We start from the raw sequence: 19,048 nt of genomic DNA on the forward strand, positions 1-19,048 counted from the left end.
AACCTGCAAAACTCGCAATACCAGCGCTAGTGAAAAAGAGCCATTCATACCGCAAAACTCGTATACTAGCTGAATGCTAGTTACTTACCTTTTTATTTGCAATTGGTGCTAAGGGGCAAATCTGATTTTTTTTTTGTTTTATGTTGAGGTTTTTTTTGTTGCTTTTGAGGGAAAGGGAGGTGGTTACCTTTTCTCATGTATAGTTGCAATGTTTTTAACATATACAGACCTTGTTATTCCATTTGTAACAAAAAATACACTGCATTTTATGTTCCCAGTGTAACAAAATGACTTTCTATTTGTAAAACTACTCAATGCTGCATTTATTTAAATTTTTCCGAAAATTTCCATTTTGTCCGGAAAAAAACGGGGAAAAAATGTTTTTTTTTCCATGGCTTCAAAATTTCCAGAAATTTTACATCTCTATTTTAGAGTTAGAAGAAAATTCCCCAAACTCCCCTTTAATGCTACCCACACTAAACTATCTCTAAGCTGCCACCACCTTACATTTATTATATGGGACATTTTAGGGAAAACCCAGACTAACAAATTAAAATCCAAGAATACAATTTAGCAAAAATTAAGCCTAAAGAAAACATCATTAATATTACCGGTCTCTTTCAGTAACATGTTTCAAATATTAGACAAAAGCCAAACTTAACAAAGGAGCATTTATTATGAGCAAAACATGAGGCACAATGCATTGATTTAAAAAAGAAACAGTTATCAAACAATTCACACACAAGCAAACAGTTTTTAAAAAAAAATTGAGAAAAAAAAAAACTTAAGAACTTTACCCGAAGAATATAGTTTCTGCTTCCAGGGAAATAAAAATTAAAAAACGGTCAGACACTCTGTTATGAACAGCTTCCCATGTAAAATGACAAAGTTATTGTGTAATTTTTTTACAATTATACATGAGAAAATAATCTCAGGTTCCTAACCCAGCCTATCTGGGTTAGAGGCAGTGAGATAGTCCACACTCAACATTTACAACCTTACATTCTAGAGCCAATCCTGAATTTATTCTAGTAATATAACATTTTCAAGAAACAATTAAGTTATCTGCCAGCTGGCCCAATACAGTTTTTAGGTCGCAGGGAACATTTTAATACTAAACACCATTTATTTTGCATTCTTTATTGTTTTAAGGCATTATTACTTATAAAAGTATATTTCTTTGCAAGGCTGGTTGTCCTGTCCTAGTAAATTCAAAGGTAAAAAAAAGGACAAGATTACAAGTGAAGCGGAACTTTGGATATTTGGGCGTGTCGAGTAGCATGCGTATTACAAGTTGAAAGTAAAACATTTTTTGCTAGTGCTAACTGAGTCGAAGTTAGAATATCGTGACTTCATTTTACCTATTTTACCTACTCCCCCATAGACTTCAATGAAGTGAGAAAAAACCCACATATCTGCAATTACCCAAATCATCATAAGCCCCCTAAACCACCACATAGCCTACTGCAAAGTACCCCACTACACTATTAACCCCTAAAAGGTCACACCCCCACATCCCAAAGTACCCACTACAGTATTAACTCCTAAACGGCCACACCCCAATATCGCAGAGTACCCAATGCACTAACCCATAAACCGTCACAAAGCCCATTGCAAAATACCAACTAACATCTAAACCCCCTAATCTAACACCCCCCTGTTTTTTGTTTTTTTACCAAAGCTTTCATTGTATTTGCTGATTTAAGTTTGAGAATGAAAACTATCAAATAGGAATGCAAGGGTACCCCTATATAAAGGGGGTACCTCACATTAAAAATTAATTGTGGGGCGGGTGACTGCATAAAGAGGACGTTGGATCAGAAGACAAGAAGATAATAGATGAAGAGAGAAGACCGCCGCCGGAATGAAGATGAACCGCCGCTGCCATGTAGGATCAACTTTGGTAAGTACAATCTTTGGGGTTTAGTGATAGGATTTTTTGGGGTATTTTTTAGAATAGGGTTGGGGTTTTTGGGCAACAAAAGAGCTAAATGCCCTTCTAAGGGCAATGCCCAACCAAAGGTCCTCTTCAGGGCAATTTGTAGTGTAGGTTTTTTAAGATAACCTTTTTTTTGGGGTGGGGGTTACTTATAGAATGTAGTAGTATTTATTTTTGTGAAAAGGAGCTCAATGCCCCAGAAAAAGCCCTTCTAAGGGCTATTGCTATAGTTTAGTTAAGTTTTAGTATACGTTTTTTATATTTGGGTGGGTTCTTTTTTTAAATGAGACTTTTAAAATAGGCATCACTGTTTTTTTATTTTTTGGAATTAGTTTTTTTTCTGTAATGGTAGGGTTTTTCCATGTAACATTAGTTTTTTTTGTTTTTTTTAAATGTAATGTTAGCTGGTTAGGGGGTTTAGATGTTAGTGGATATTTTGCGATGGGGTTGTGGGGGTTTAGGGGTTAATAGTGTAGCGAGGTAGTTTGCAATGTGGGTGTGTGGCAGTTTTGTGGTTAATAGAGTAGAGGGGTAGCTTGCGATGTTGAGGTGTGCAGATTAAGGAGTTTATAGAGTAGAGGGGTAGTTTGCAAAGTAGGGTGTGGCGGTTTAAGGGTTAATAGAGAAGATGGGTAGTTTGTGTGGCGGTTTACGTGTTAATAGAGTTTAGCACAGTTTCCTCCAGCCAAACTCTTTACGCGACCTTTCAGGTTGTGTAAAAAGTTTGAGCATTAAATGTGATCGCGTTTGAGCGCATTTTCTTTCAACTTGTAATACAGGCTGACATTTCCGTTCAATGCCGCTCACAGAAAATATGTGGAGCATAAATTACTGCGAGTTCGCTTAAACTAATTTTAAATAGCTTCAACAGCACACCACTTGTAATATGGATTTCTCTCACTAACAATAGCGCTCCACTCGTCATCTAACCCTATATTATTTGATTGGAGAGTTTAATTTCTGAATATTCTTGCTTAACATCTGACTATGATCTCAAACTACTGAATTCACATACATTTTTGTCATTGAATATTATATCATCTGTCATCATTCACCAATGAGTAACCAAAAAGTACATTACAGCCAAGTTATCACACTCACAGGACATTTATTTTGATAGTAAATCCCAGGTGCAAACCTAAATGCACAGCAAAAGTAAGGATTTTTGGGTTTAAAGTTCTGATAATGGGTTGTAAATGGCAGAGGAATACACCAGAAAAGAAAAGAAAGATCCTGACATCCTAAAATCACAAGGTTTTCATGACACCATGGATGATTTAATAGGTGTTAAAGTAAAAGAACACAAACTACAGACTACACACACATTACTTGTAAACATACTAGTGCATGCACACATGCACACATATTTTATAATACAAATACTAGTAAATTCAAAGGTAATAAAATAAATTCACAGTCAAACAATAAAAAGCTGGGAAACAGCTCAACCTTGCATCATTTAATAATGCATTATGTTATTTAAAGGGAGAGTTTAATTTCTGAATATTCCTGCTTAACATCCGAATGTGATCTTCAACTACAGAATTAACATACATTTTTGTCATTAAATTTATATCATCTGTCATCATTCACCGAGTGACCAAAAATTATATTACAGCCAAGTAATCACACTCACTGGACATTTATTGTTATAGTAAATCCTAGGTGCAAACCTAAATGCTCAGCAAAAGTAGGGATGTCTGGTTTTAGAGTTCTGTGGAATTCTGGCTTCTTTCAGTATGTTCATAATGACACAGCTTGGACTCATCACATGGTATGGTGCATAGGTGGGTATTCTGTGGCTTGGCACTTTGAGCAAAAAGAGGGGGGAAACCCCATGAAGAGCAATCTACAAGAAAGAAGAAGAAAATAAAATCTATGGTGAGGCACACCAAAACGTGTTTGTAAGATCATAATTAAACCCATAATGTCTACACCATCTTTCAAATTGAGTGTTCCTAGCTTGTCTTTGAAGAAGAAAAAAATCTGATTAGTCCCAGATTTATTCATCGTTAAAGTGCCATTAAACAGATTGAGAATTGTGCATATCCAAAAAGCGCTAATTAATTAAAAATAGTTTGCATAAACATTTTTTTTTAAATTGTTGGCAAGTATTTTAAAATAATTTTACAAAATAAGCAAAATTCATTACATAGCCAAGCTGCTTGGATCAGCTAGCTCCCTCCCCTTAGCATTGTCTAGCTACAGAAACACAGGCATCATATTTCAACTTAGTTCACAGAAGCTTATTTGCTTCTAGGCATGCTCCAGCAGATAATGAGTGTGCACATCATGGGTTTCATCCTGGGAGTTGAGAAAGATACTTTGCTTGCATTTTACCTAGGTGAACAGGCATAGGAGGTGATAATTCACACTCATAGCATAGTGCCGAGTGGAGTGCACAAGAAACTGCAAAACAATGATCAGTCTGCAAAGGTGTCATTTGTAAAGTATAGCATCATAAAAGCTATGCATTACATTTGTAAATTGTAAATCATTTGACAAGGTATGCATTCTAATTTAGTGGCTAATAAATCCCATTACATACTTCTAATACAATTCTAATTCTTATTTTTGAATACACACGTATATATATATATATATATATATATATATATATATATATAGATGATAGATAGATATTGTCATTTGTAATGCATAGCTTTTATAATACTAAAGCTAGCTCCCAGTAGAGCACTGTTTCACCTTCAGCAAAGGATACCAAGAGAATGAAGCAATATATGCAACATATATAATTGTAATATGTGTCCCTTGTCATAAGCTCACTGAATGCACTCAGCTAGCTCCCAGTAGTGCACTGTTTCACCTTCAATAAAGGACAACATATGTAATTATATATAACTAAACTATAAGTAAATATAAATAAAATATAGTAAAGGTTTACTATCAAATATTCAAAATACATTAAAATGACCAAATACTTTTGTATCAGCAACGTGATAATTCCCACTCATGACATAATGGGGGGTGAAGTGCTGCAGAAACTGCTAAATAATGTGCAGTCTGCAAAGGTGTCATTTATAGACTAAAGTATTATAAAAGCTATGCATTACAAATGACAAGGTATGCATTCTAATTTACAACTATAGTTCTAATACATTTCTAATTCTTATTTTTGAATACCCATCATATATATATGATGGGTATTCAGTCCATGTAGAAAACAAGGTAACAGCACCACAGCACACAATCTTCTTTTAAAGGTGAAAAATCTATATTTGAGGTTTAGCAACCAGTAAAAAGCGACGTTTCGGACCTACATAGTCCTTAATCATGCATAAGTTAAAATCAAACAAACAGACTTTAAAAAGGGTATCTGGACCAATCATGCTTCAATTCTCAGTGTTAATTGGTTTAACCCATACCTATCCAGGTTTGTAAATTTCAACAACACAGTGACCTCTAGTGGTACCAGAATATATTCCATCATTTAAAACCATTATAAAAACAAATACAAATCATAATCTCTATTCAGACCATATGGATGTAATGTGTTCAGACGTTTAATCCACCATACTTCTTTCTGTTTTAGTTTTAATTCCCTATTACCCCCTCTTCTATGATGGGGGATATGGTCAATCACTTGAAAGCGAAGCTGGCTTACTGTATGGCCCATATTTGTGAAATGTGCTGATACTGGAAGTGACATATCTTTTGATTTAATGGATGCTTTATGTTGACTAAACCTATCCCTGGCGGCTTGGGTGGCTAAGACTTGTCCTATATTGCAATTATTTTCTCTTTCAAGACACTTACTACATGCAAAAGCGGGGAACAGCCATGGGCTCCAATGTAGCCCCCTCATATGCCAATTTGTTCATGAGTGGCTTTGAGAACAAATTTGTCTACACTAATCAGCCATTCATCAGCCATTGTAAGCTGTGGCTAAGGTACATAGATGATATTTTTGGCATATGGGGGGGCTCATTGGAGTCCCTGATACAGTTTGTTGAGGATATCAATGCCTCCATGACAGGCCTATGATTTGTATTTGTTTTTATAATGGTTTTAAATGATGGAATATATTCTGGTACCACTAGAGGTCACTGTGTTGTTGAAATTTACAAACCTGGATAGGTATGGGTTAAACCAATTAACACTGAGAATTGAAGCATGATTGGTCCAGATACCCTTTTTAAAGTCTGTTTGTTTGATTTTAACTTATGCATGATTAAGGACTATGTAGGTCCGAAACGTCGCTTTTTACTGGTTGCTAAACCTCAAATAAAGATTTTTCACCTTTAAAAGAAGATTGTGTGCTGTGGTGCTGTTACCTTGTTTTCTACATGGACTATATATATATATATATATATATTAGATAAATAGATACTAGTACTTGTTTTTTTTTTACCAAGAAAATGAAACTATATTTGTTTTAGTTTTAATTTTAGCACTAGAGACAGCTGCAATGCTATGGCCTCTAGTTATCAACCTGTCTACTTACCTGCATTTGCCGGCCCCAATACGCTTGCCTAAGCTCGCCTAACATCGCCGCTGCGGACCTGAATACGTTCGCCAAATTTATCAAGAAAGCTGTCAAAAAGCCACGCACCAAGTATGGTGCGATGAGCAGCGGACTGTTGTTAACTAACAGTCATCGATCTCGCTGCTCATCGGCTTATTCGCATCTTTCTTGCTATACTGTCACTAAGCACCCACACTATACTATACAGTTTTACCCCCTAAACCGCCGCTCCTGGAGCCCCCCGCAACTAAATAAATATATTAACCCCTAAACCGCCGCTCCCGGGCCCCGCTGCCACTATAATAAATATATGAACCCCTAAACCGCCGCTCCTGGACCCGCTGCAACCTACATTATACCTATTAACCCCTAATCTTCCACCCCCTATACCGCCGCCACCTACATAAAGTTATTAACCCCTATCCTGCCGCAAATAAATTAATTGTTTAACCCCTAAACCGCCGCACCCGGAGCCCTCCGCCACCTACATTACATTTATTAACCCCTAATCTGCCCTCCCTACACCGCCGCCACTATATTAAATGAATTAACCACTAAACCTAAGTCTAACCCTAACCCTAACACCCCCCTAACTTAAATTTTATTTAAATTAATCTAAATAAATATTCCTATAATTAAATAAATTAATCCTATTTAAAACTAAATGCTTACCTATAAAATAAACCCTAACGGCTAGTTTAGGAGTTTGGCGTTAGGGTAAAAAAGCAGTGTTAAAGGGTACTAACTGTGCTTTTTAACGCCCGCTGGAATTACGAGTTTCCCTAACGCCACTAAAAAATGTACCTACGCTGAAATCATTACCGACAACCCAGACCCAGTAGTTAACATATACAGCGAAAATTAACATCCACAAATCACACAAAAAACATTACACAAAGTGCACTTACACTCATACAAACACTACACTATATTTATTTTTAAGATTTCATATTTTCATGTCAAAATAGAACGGATCAAAGTTACGAGATCTCGGGTGTTTGAAAAAAAAGCTACACAAATCCATTTCCATTGACTTACATAGACAGACGGGAACATACACTCATATAGCTACATCTAACTACAAATATTATCACATACATACACAATGAGATGCATACAAACAATATACAGCACATTACATACACAAAACAGATTTTTATTACGAAATTAACACGATTTAGCTACTTTTTCACACAAGAACATGACGTCACTCACTTTACGCTCAAAACAAGTCATGGATTTTATTTCTACACATTTTTATCCTCCATTGACTTCTATGGGGAAGACATGCTCGTGCACGCAACAGGCAGATTTACCTAACGCACATAAAAAAGCGTAGACAAGAAAACTCGTAATACCAGCGTTAGAATTGTGAAACTAACTCATGTTTTCTTGCGTTAGTTCCGCTATGACAAATAGATCAAGAAATGGCTATTTCCCTATGGACTTATGGCTTTTACTTGTGTGAAATTCACTACAACATCAAATTGTTACAGAAATTTACATTACATAAACTACAAATCAACATCACTAGTAACAAACATTTTGAACAATTACATCAGATTTAAACGGACAGAAAAATAATTTGAACATTTCATTATTCACAAACAGACAATTGGAAACACCTCTCATTTACCTCTATTATAGCATTTCATTTATTCAACTCATATGCTTGCATGAACAGCATATCTACATAGGCTTAACACATGATCATTAATGGATGCACATACATTACTTTTATCATTCACTCATACATGTGCATTGATATGATGGGGGAAAAACACATTAGATTATCTCTATAAATCATGAAACATAAAATAGGGATTTACTGTCCCTTTAATATCACGATTCACTCAGAATATACCATTAGGAATTACGTACAATAAGAACATCATTAGAACAGATTACATCTGTCACTTTTTGGGAATGAACAACAATGCTATACTGCTTTATATAAGTCAGCATATGTGGGAGAGAATCACAATATATACGTATATGTACATAACACGCATCACGCAACCACAAAGCACATATTTATATTTTAATCATCACACAATAACAATGTAGTAAAATACAACAACACAATGAGGATTTCATAACTAGATAGGCAGGTTGATAAATATAATGACGTCATTAGAAGCTTCGACCCTACACATAACAGCTTTAGGACTGTACCTCCACTTTCAGAAGTTTAGTACTCAATACTACATATACGTAAACGAGAGTTTGGAACATCATTATTATTGTGATTTTAATGGGACACGTACAATATTGACATCTCACAAATCACTTATATATACAATACTAGAGATGTCAGCCGGAAGATCTTCATTATTATTGCGATTTTAAAAGGACACGTACAATATTGACATCTTGCAAATCACTTATATATACAATACTAGAGATGTCAGCCGGAAGATATTCAGTATTATTGTGATTTTAAAGGGACGCGTACAATATTGACATCTCGCCAATCACTTATATATACAATATTATTGATGTCAGCTGTTACTTTATCGTTTACAAACAATATTGCAGCAACATTGATCGATCAGATTCTATGCACACATTATACAAAAGTATGCACTTTCATTCATGTTAGCGTGGACGTGTGTTTTTTACTATAAGATTACGTTTATTAAGTATTTATTACGCATATGAACAAACATTATGAAGATGCACTGTATATGTTATATTTTACACTTTCACATTGCGATTCATTGGGGGAAAACAAAATTTCAGCAAACACCTAAAAAAATGCCCACTTTGAAAGCATTCGCGCCGCTCACATACAAACAAGTGTATACAATCAGCAATCATTACGAACACACTACCATTGGACTAATTGCACTATAAATCCCCCAAACAACATGGCCAAAGCGTCCCTTGTGATTGACATTGTATCAAATCACTTTTGTGTTTTTGCATACCTTGTTACTCCTTGTGTTGTGTTTGCGCTGCTGTTTGGCTTTGTGCTTTTTAGCTTGGCAAATATGGATGATGATCTGTTAGACGTGGCTGGTGCTGTTGCACAAGTAGTGATTAATAGAATCAGGCGGGCTTGGTGGCTCTGAGAGAGACAAAGGGCTCGTTTAGTTCGAGATTCTCGTGTTCATAGGGTGAGACCCACCTTGGAAAACATGAGTGACTTTGGGGTTTATGACAAGTATAAGCTCAATCGCGAACAGCTCATTGGCCTTTACGATGTTCTTAGACCTCATCTGGAGCCACGTATACGAATGCAGACTGCTGTCCCTGGCATCACCAAGATGCTAAGCTGCATACATGTCCTGGCCTCCGGGAGTTTTCAATCTGGAGAGGGGTACATGCATGGCCTGGCTCAAGGTACCTTCTCGGTGGTTTTTGACAATTTTCTGGACGCCATGGTACGTGTTAGTAAGCATTACATAGGATTCCCTCAAAATGATGGTGATTGGAGGCGCCTGAAGAGGGAATTCTTTGCAATAGCTCGATTGCCCAATGTCTTGGGAGCAATAAATTGCACCCACATTGCGCTGCGTGCTCCAGAACATGATGAGCCCAAAATCGCAAACATTTCCATAACCTCAACGTGCAGTATGTTTGTGACGCACGGATGCGGATTATGCACGTGTGTGCGAATTTCGGCTGGGCTTGTCATGATGCCTGTATCCTCAGACAGTCGTCCCTGTGGCGGCAGTTTGAGGAAAGAGAGTTTCCACCTGGGTGGCTCGTTGGTGAGTAGTTGTGCACAACATGGTTAATTAGTTAGACAATTGCCACTGTAGTCTTAAAAAACAGTTGTGTTTGTGTAATGTGCAAAATGTGCAGCTCTAGGATGCAATTAAACCATTTAATTGTCTTTCAACAAATGTCTAGTTTTAGCTCCAAACAGATATGTAGCATGTCTTAGCTTAAATGGGCAGATAGAGAATGCAATTTAACCATTTTGTTTTTATTCTAGCAAATGTCTGTTTTATGCGAAATATGCATATGTAGCATGTCTTAGCTTAAATGGCCAGATAGAGAATGCAATTTAACCATCTAATTGTCTTTCAACAAATGTCTAGTTTTATCTCCAAACAGATATGTAGCATGTCTTAGCTTAAATGGGCAGATAGAGAATGCAATTTAACCATTTTGTTTTTATTCTAGCAAATGTCTGCTTTATGCGAAATATGCATATGTAGCATGTCTTAGCTTAAATGGCCAGATAGAGAATGCAATTTAACCATCTAATTGTCTTTCAACAAATGTCTAGTTTTAGCTCCAAACAGATATGTAGCATGTCTTAGCTTAAATGGGCAGAGAGAGAATGCAATTTAACCATTTTTATTTTTTTTAGAAAATGTCTGGTTTATGCGAAATACGCATATGTAGCATGTCTTAGCTTAAATTTCCAGATAGAGAATGCAATTTAACCATGTCAATGTCTAGTTTTAGCTCCAAACAGATATGTAGCATGTCTTAGCTTAAATGGGCAGCTCTAGGATGCAATTTAACCATTTCTTTCTCTTTTAGAAAATGTCTGCTTTATGCGAAATACGCATAGGTAGCATGTTTTAGCTTAAATGGGCAGATAGAGAATGCAATTTAACCATGTCATTGTCTCTTTCCGCAAATGTCTAGTTTTAGCTCCAAACAGCTATGTAGCATGTCTTAGCTTAAATGGGCAGCTCTAGGATGCAATTTAACCATTTCTTTCTCTTTTAGAAAATGTCTGCTTTATGTGAAATATGCATAGGTAGCATGTCTTAGCTTAAATGGGCAGATAGAGAATGCGATGTAACCATGTCATTGTCTCTTTCCTCAAATGTCTAGTTTTAGCTCCAAACAGCTATGTAGCATGTCTTAGCTTAAATGGGCAGCTCTAGGACGCAATTTAACCATTTCTTTCTCTTTTAGAAAATGTCTGCTTTATGCGAAATACGCATAGGTAGCATGTCTTAGTTTAAATGGGCAGATAGAGAATGCAATTTTACCATGTCATTGTCTCTTTCCGCAAATGTCTAGTTTTAGCTCCAAACAGATATGTAGCATGTCTTAGCTTAAATGGGCAGCTCTAGCATGCAATTTAACCAATTCTTTTTCTTTTAGCAAATGTCTGGTTTATGCGAAATACGCATAGGTAGCATGTCTTAGCTTAAATGGCCAGATAGAGAATGTGATTTAAACATATAATTCTGTTTAAAGTCAAATGATTATTTAGGGGATTTTAGTGTACACAAATGAATTGTATTTTATAAAAAAAAATTAAAGATATTTTTAATATTTGTCATTTTGTTATGTTCATTATTTATAGGTGATTCTGGTTACATGAGCCGTCCTTGGCTCATTACGCCGTTGCGTAACCCCACCGACGAGGCCCAGGAGCGCTACAATAGGGCGCACAAGTGGACTAGGGCTGTTGTGGAGAGGAGGTTTGGGCTCCTCAAAATGAGACTAAGATGCTTGGACAGGTCGGGAGGAGCCCTCCAATACAGCCCTAGTAAGGTGGCGAAGATCGTTATAGCCTGCAGCGTCCTGCATAATATTGCAGAGCGGGCTGGGATGCTGCAGGCCGTCCAGGCGCCCCAACACTTCCTCCTTGATGAGGAGGACGACCCTATTCTAGAGGGGCCATTCCGGGATGAGGGGCTCAATGTCAGAGCAAACATCATCAACCGCCACTTCAGACGGTGAATAATAGAAGTTAGATATGAGTATTGCCAATATGTGTGAATTATAGGGAAATGAGAAGTAGAGAATTGTGCAAACATGTTAGGATTGTTCATCAAATTATTCAAAAATTTGTTTTGATTATTATAGGTGATGCTCCTGGCATTGGGTCCTGTAACGACTTTGCCACCTGGTTTTTAAAGACAACATCAGCTGGTAAGTATAAATAATGTATGGACTGTGGCTGGTGGGAATTTGGCACAAACAGACATCATATGGCATACATTTTACAAACTAGTATTTAGTTTACACATTACTAGAATTTTGGATACTCAGAAAGGGATCCTCTAGCAATACTATATGCTTCAAAGTCAGATTCAAAGTCACACATCAGAGGTTAGGTCTGCACAATATATGACTCTTCTTCACACTTGATTGATAGAACATAACACAAGATTCTACACACGCTTAGTAAGCTAGTGATAGAAATCATTTCAGAAATTGGGATGGGGGAGAGGGGTGCAGAACTAATTCATATACTTGTATAAATTTTTTGATTTTCACTTTTTCTGCCATTAGGGAGATGACTTCATCTAAAGACTTAAAGTGAAGAATTCAAGACTGAAAGTGAAGAATTCAAGACTAAAAGTGAAGTATACCAGACTGAAAGTGAAGAATCCAAGAATGAAAGTGAAGGATCCAAGATTGAAAGTGATGAATACCAATGTGATCATGTCTGGCATTGTCTTTCAAATGTGCTGACCTTGAAAACCATACAAAGACATGTTCACATGGTAAGTGGCAACAATTTGATGGACTAAGGCTGTGGATGCATCCTATTGGAGACACTTAGATTTATTTTTATTTTTTTAGCTGGTATTTCACAATCCTCTATTTTGAAAATGATGAATAAGACACCTAATGAAGATAAACTGTTATTTTCAAGATACTTGACTTTCAAAGACCATGCATACAGGTTGGTTTGCACAATGCATGCTAGTTAAGAATCACAGAAGGAAGAATGTTAAGAATTAGGAATAGTTACATGTCCTATATTAGAATATGTTTATTTTACAAGGATTACCCCTACTTTGTGCTACAGAGGAATCACATTCTGACCAGTCAGACAAAGGAATACATTTTATAGTTGATATAGAGGTATATTATTTGAAGGGACATGAAATAGTACATTTATGTTCAGCATACCATCTAAATCGATTTTTAAAATGTGATATGCATTATTTTGTCTAATTTAAAATGCTGATATTTAAATCTAATATTGATTAGACAATATAATGGTATTTCAAATTATGGATAGGTATAGATTTCATGTATGAACCTTTTTTTAAAAATATCAAGACCAAAAAAAATACATGTTAGAGCATAGACACAAGATTATTTAACAATTATTTGATTTAATGAATATTTTAAGACATGTGTTCATGAACTAACTAATGTTTATAATATTTTTCTTTCTTTTTCAGAGTTTCATCTGTGATGAATTACACATTTTTTTTTACGTATTTTTTATATTTAATTTATTTTCTTGTCAATAAATATTTTTTCATACTATATCTATTTTTTTTATTTAAAATACATATTTTTAAAAACCATTTCTCTATTACAGTAAGATAATAATAAAAATATCCATCTAATCTGACAAGTAAACAAAATATTACTCCCATGACTGTTAGTTGTCTATTTGACAAGCACATGCTTGTTCATATAATGTTAAAGTCAAGTATCTTAAAAAAAAAATTGGAGTTAAATCCATTGATGCTTTTTTTTTCAAATAATTTTTTTATTGAAGTCATAAACACATACAGAGTATAAGGTATGCCCCAAAACATTTACAAATAAAAGTATACATAGCATAGTTGTGAGAGTGTTGCATTCTAGCATCCCAAATATTACCAGAAAATGTGGGCTATTACATAGAAAGACTTCAGTTTTGTTATAGAGTGTCATAAACGTGATACAAGCAGAAAGGTCCTCTCCTAGCTATATACAAAAAAGAGTAAGATATCTATTCGGATAAGGGCGAGACTAGGGAGGAGGTTACTCTATAGATTTATAAGGGAGGGGGATGCAGCGGGCAAGAGCCGCTCGATATGTAATAGGGGGGAGAGTAGAGGGGGGGGGGATGGAGGGCGGAGCCAGCTAGAATGTCGGCCCCAGAAGCCAGTTTAGTTGGAACTAGAGAATAATTACTCAATATGAATATTACCATACTCATCCAATCCTTTATACTCCTATAGAGGGAGCCTAAAAACATATATATACAAGCTAAAACCATGAGTATAATTTGAGGGTGGTCAAGTTGCATTCTACGAAGTTTTATAATGTGGATGGGGGATATTAGATTATTTGGGACCCAGGGGATCTCTGGGTGAGCCCCTCTCCTAGGGGAGTGCCACCTAAAGGCAGTGCGGGAAAAAGGAGGAGGGATATGACCCGCAAGCAACAAGCACCAGCGGGAAAGGGAGGAAAGAGGCTCAACCGGAACAACTGATGTGTATTAATAATGTGGGCATAATCATAGAGAAACTAGGAATGATATACAAACAGCCGTAAACAATGATAACATATAACATGCATAATAAAAATAACATAACCTTTAGGCAACCAAGAGAGATACTTATATGACTGAATGTGTCAAAAAGTAGAGTAGATAATACTCAGATACAAGGGGCAGTGAAGCATATTAAAACATGCAAATATAATAAGTAGCAGCAAACTATTATTAGTTATGACCAAGAAGGGGTAATGGTATAAGCAAGAGTTATAGGATTAAAAACATTCCGCTAAAGCATAAGTTTGCTGCTCATCTTGAAGTAATAGCAGAGGTATAAAAGAGGCTATCCTGCAAAGGCTTTGTTTAAATGAGCTATTAAGTGTTATATAAAGATAACTTTTAATCTAAGGTGAGACTAACTATAGCTGGTGAAGGAAGATAGTGCGATAGCGGTCCCTCCTACCATCTCTAATGCTAAGTGTATATCACAGGGGTCAATTAACTAAACTCAAATAATCTGGTTTACATTAAGCAGACAAAGCTCAACAAGAGGAGGTATTTGCTTAGCAAATCTTATACATTTAGGCTATATTCAAACAGTGACTTTATGTTACACAGGTCTATGTAAAAGTATTATTCACGTATCTCCGCATACATAGGCACAAATCTATATATCACATCCATAACCTTGGGGCTCTAAATGTGAATGTGTACTTAAGATGAGCAGCACACTAACACCAATACATCAGTGCCAGCATAAAGGTTGAAGTAGCCTGATTTATGATATAGTGCCACAAAAATATAAAAGGCAAAAGTCACAATGAGGTCTGTATTCAAAAGGGCAGCATAGAAAGCACTTCGCAGTAGCAAATCTCAGGGACAGGTTAGCATAAGAACAATAAATGCCCTATGGAACTTAACAAGGTACTTGCAAAGATATACTGGCAAAAGTTTTAAATAGTGTCCCAATTTCCAAATCTTCCTCTTCATGAGGGATAAATCGGTACTACTGCACTTCATATTAGTGTAGAAAGGCCCTAACATATAGTTTACAGACTGGGTTTACAGTTTTAATGTAGGAGCTATGGATTTACAGAGTGACCCAAAGGAGCGTATATTAGGGGTATTCAAATTTGCTCTTTCCCTTACAGATAGTTTATGGCTAGGTAAAAGATCCTCTGATTGCATCCTTAGGACTGAGCAGTGTGAATTCTTAATGACAAGGGGAAATTGGCCCTAGGATAATGAGATAAACACGCTACATAAGGAACATTTTACCTATATAAGGACATATTGTGGTGTGAGTCACAAATAAGAGGTTATGGGCCAATATGGTGTAACAGTAGTCAGGCCTATGACCCTAAAGTTTAGCTAATATCATACTTATAAGATTACCTTATGCCAATCTTAGAACTGTGTAAATACAATGGATATACATATCATAAAATAGGGTTTTATAAACATAATAGTAATAACTCCTGTGCATGTAATTTTACATAGAGTCCGTATTTTCCAGGGTGAAAGAGTAGAGTAAGATGTCCACAAAAAAGGGAAAGAAAAAAAAATAAGAACATAAAACTTAAGTCTAATAACCAATTTTGGTCACCGTGTGTAGAAGGTCTAACGATTAGAGTGAAAGTCTATCACCCACGGTGTTTTGTAAAAGCCTTGTGTGAGACAGATATGGGTAGCCGGTATAATGAATGTATAGCGGCTTATAAGGCTTTGAATTGTAACTAACACTGTCACCCAATGCCAGCGGCTATGTATGATCCTTGACAAGGAGCGATCACTACCAACTTGGACTTCAGCAGGTACAATTTTCTGACGAATGCGGCTCCCTCGAGTCCGGAGACCTCTCCAGTCAAGCTAATACCTTTGAGGTGTTGCTGAAAAAAGGCGTGTTGCTCCACAAAATCACTGCTAACAGCCAGTGTCGAGACTCCATCTTGGGCGTACATACCTTCCCTCAGGCTGTGAGGCGTAGTAGAGACCGGAGCTAGTACAACCTGACGTGGCGGATAGAGATTGTGACCGGTCACCTTCCAATCTTCCACTACCACTAGCTTCAAGGGTGCAGCCCCAGTGGTATCGACACAGAGGCAGAAGGAGTCTTCCCCAGCGCTTGGTAAGTGAGGTATATACTGGGCTTTAAAATCAATCAAGTCGCAGGGTAAAAATAAATGTGTGCTGTTCTCCGATGGCACAGTAGTGGTTTCCGCAGCCTGCTCCGGGATATGGTGCTGCATCACAAAGGCTCTCACCTCATGAGACAGTTGTGTAAATGCGCTGTCCATTTTGAGTTCGAACTCCTTTAAGCCGGCAAGAATGGCTAGAGGGGCAACCTCCTGGTATACTGCCATTTCAATGTCCGATAATCTGGACTCTTGCAATAGAGTACCTTAAGTGGTGAGTCACTCTGGAGAGGAGGAGATGTCAGATCCGTGAGCTTGCGGCCCTCACCTCACAGCTTCACAAACGTGCTAAGATCCTGAATTCTGGTATTAGATTAACGCTTCTGCTCCATAATTGCTCTTATATAATATTTGGGGAGATTCTGGAAAATTTGGGATCTGAAATTATGTATTTAACCCCAATATTAATTCTAATAGTGAAGAGCTCTCTGGAAATACGTCTAGCTGCTTCAAAGGCTGGCTCCGCCCCCCTCCATTGATGCTTTTATTGTGTGATTTATAGATGTTAAAATTAGAAAATGTTTATGACGAGGATATGTAGTCTAAATTAGACAGAACAACTTTGTTCTTTTCACTTTTAAGAAAGGAAAGTGGTTAACTTACATTAAAGTCACAGTGTAGTGTAATGTTAGATCTTTATTATAATATCTTGTATCTTCCTTAGGTATCCCAAAACATTATTATAATAAATATAGGTTAAAAATCTTTTTTTTCTTCTTTTTTTTAAGGTAATATGTTTGAAATTATCTGTAAATGTAAAGTAAGTTAATTTCATATTTAGACCAAGCTAGTTATTGTATGCCATATTGATTACTTTTCTGTTCTAGTGGAGTCATTTGAAGGGTCATTTAACTATAGATAGCTCAAAATATAATTTCAAGCAATTAGTCATCTTACCTCTTGGATAGATATCACATATCTATATGTATTTTCATTCCCCTTTAGTTTCTTTCTACAATGTTACATCCACATATTCCTAATGGTTTGGTCCTTAAAGGGACATTCCAAAAATATATCATTTAGTGAATCATAGACAATACAAATTTAATTTAAACAACATTTAAATGTACTATTATTATCTAATTATATTCAGTCTTTAGATATCCTTTGTTAAAGAAATATCAATGCACATGGCTTAGACAATGACATGTGCAACCAACAAAAATTATGCAGTTTTGGACCAAAGTCGAGTTTTGGCTTAATAAGGTGTTAGATAATAGAATAAAAATTATACCTAAACATTTTTTTCTCTTTTCTATAGAGACTAATAGAGACAATGTCAACCTTATTAATACAGTGATTATGCTGGGGCGTAATCTAATATTAAAAAATTGGAAAAGTAAAAAGGCCCCCTCAATGCCATGCTTCATAAATTTAATACATTCCCAGCTAATTTTTGAACAAATGAGTATATCAGCTTCACAAAAGAAAAAGATTACAGCTTTTTTTTCAAAATGGTTAAGAGTTATTTTATCTTACCCACGTGACATTCAATTTTCCCTCATCTCTAATTTCCGAAGAACAGATTACTTCGAAACCCTGATTCTGACAGGGTTTTTTCCAACCGAATGGTACTGATCCCTGATGAGTTTAGAAGCCGAGAGGAGACCACAGGTGGAGGGAAGGGCATATTGGGAGGGGCAGCTGGGGTGGGGAGAGACATGAGAGAGGAAGAGGGATAGGGTATTTTTCCTCCCCCTCTATGTTTTTGTTCTCCTCCCCCCCTTTTTTTTCTCTCTCTCTTTCTTTTTGTTGTCTTTTGAATGAATGGACCTTGCCCTCTTTCTCACAGCAGAGGGACAAGGCAGAGGAGTTAAAATATTTGGAAAATGCAAAAGGGTACTAGATTATATTATTTTTGAACCTCACTGTTAGAATAAGATGGATTTATAACTATAAATATCATTGTATGTTCTAAATAAGATGTTCTTTTTCTCTCTAAGTTGTACCCGTTTTGTTTCAATAAAAAATGTATACAAAAAAATTTATATAATTATATTTTGTCTTTAGATATCCTTTGTTAAAGAAATATCAATGCACATGGCTTAGACAATGACATAAGGCATCTATGTGCAACCAACAATCAGCAGCAAAAGAGCCTATCTAGCTATGCTTTTCAGTCAAGAATATCAATTAAAAAAATCTAATGAGAGAATAAAACTAAATATGACGTTGTTTTAACTTTGTATTATCCATCGAAATCAGTAAAGAACATATAGCTTAATGTCCCTTTAAGGTAAAGCTGGCTAAATACAGCCATTAGAAGATATTTCATT

The 19,048-nt window shown here is 36.2% G+C and overlaps 1 protein-coding gene across 1 annotated transcript in view; it reads right to left on the reverse strand.

Annotated features, from left to right (window-relative positions):
* Positions 1–657: 657 nt before the first annotated feature.
* The window catches only part of LOC128640444 (T-box transcription factor TBX1), a 448,878-nt gene continuing 430,487 nt past the window's right edge, over positions 658–19,048 (reverse strand). The window contains exon 8 of the mRNA XM_053692924.1: positions 658–3,788. Within this exon, the coding sequence (XP_053548899.1) occupies positions 3,646–3,788 (143 nt within the window). The 3' untranslated portion in view covers positions 658–3,645. The remainder of the gene's footprint in view (positions 3,789–19,048) is intronic.

Source organism: Bombina bombina, chromosome 9, assembly GCF_027579735.1.
Source record: "Bombina bombina isolate aBomBom1 chromosome 9, aBomBom1.pri, whole genome shotgun sequence".
Classification (NCBI taxonomy): Eukaryota; Metazoa; Chordata; class Amphibia; order Anura; family Bombinatoridae; genus Bombina; species Bombina bombina.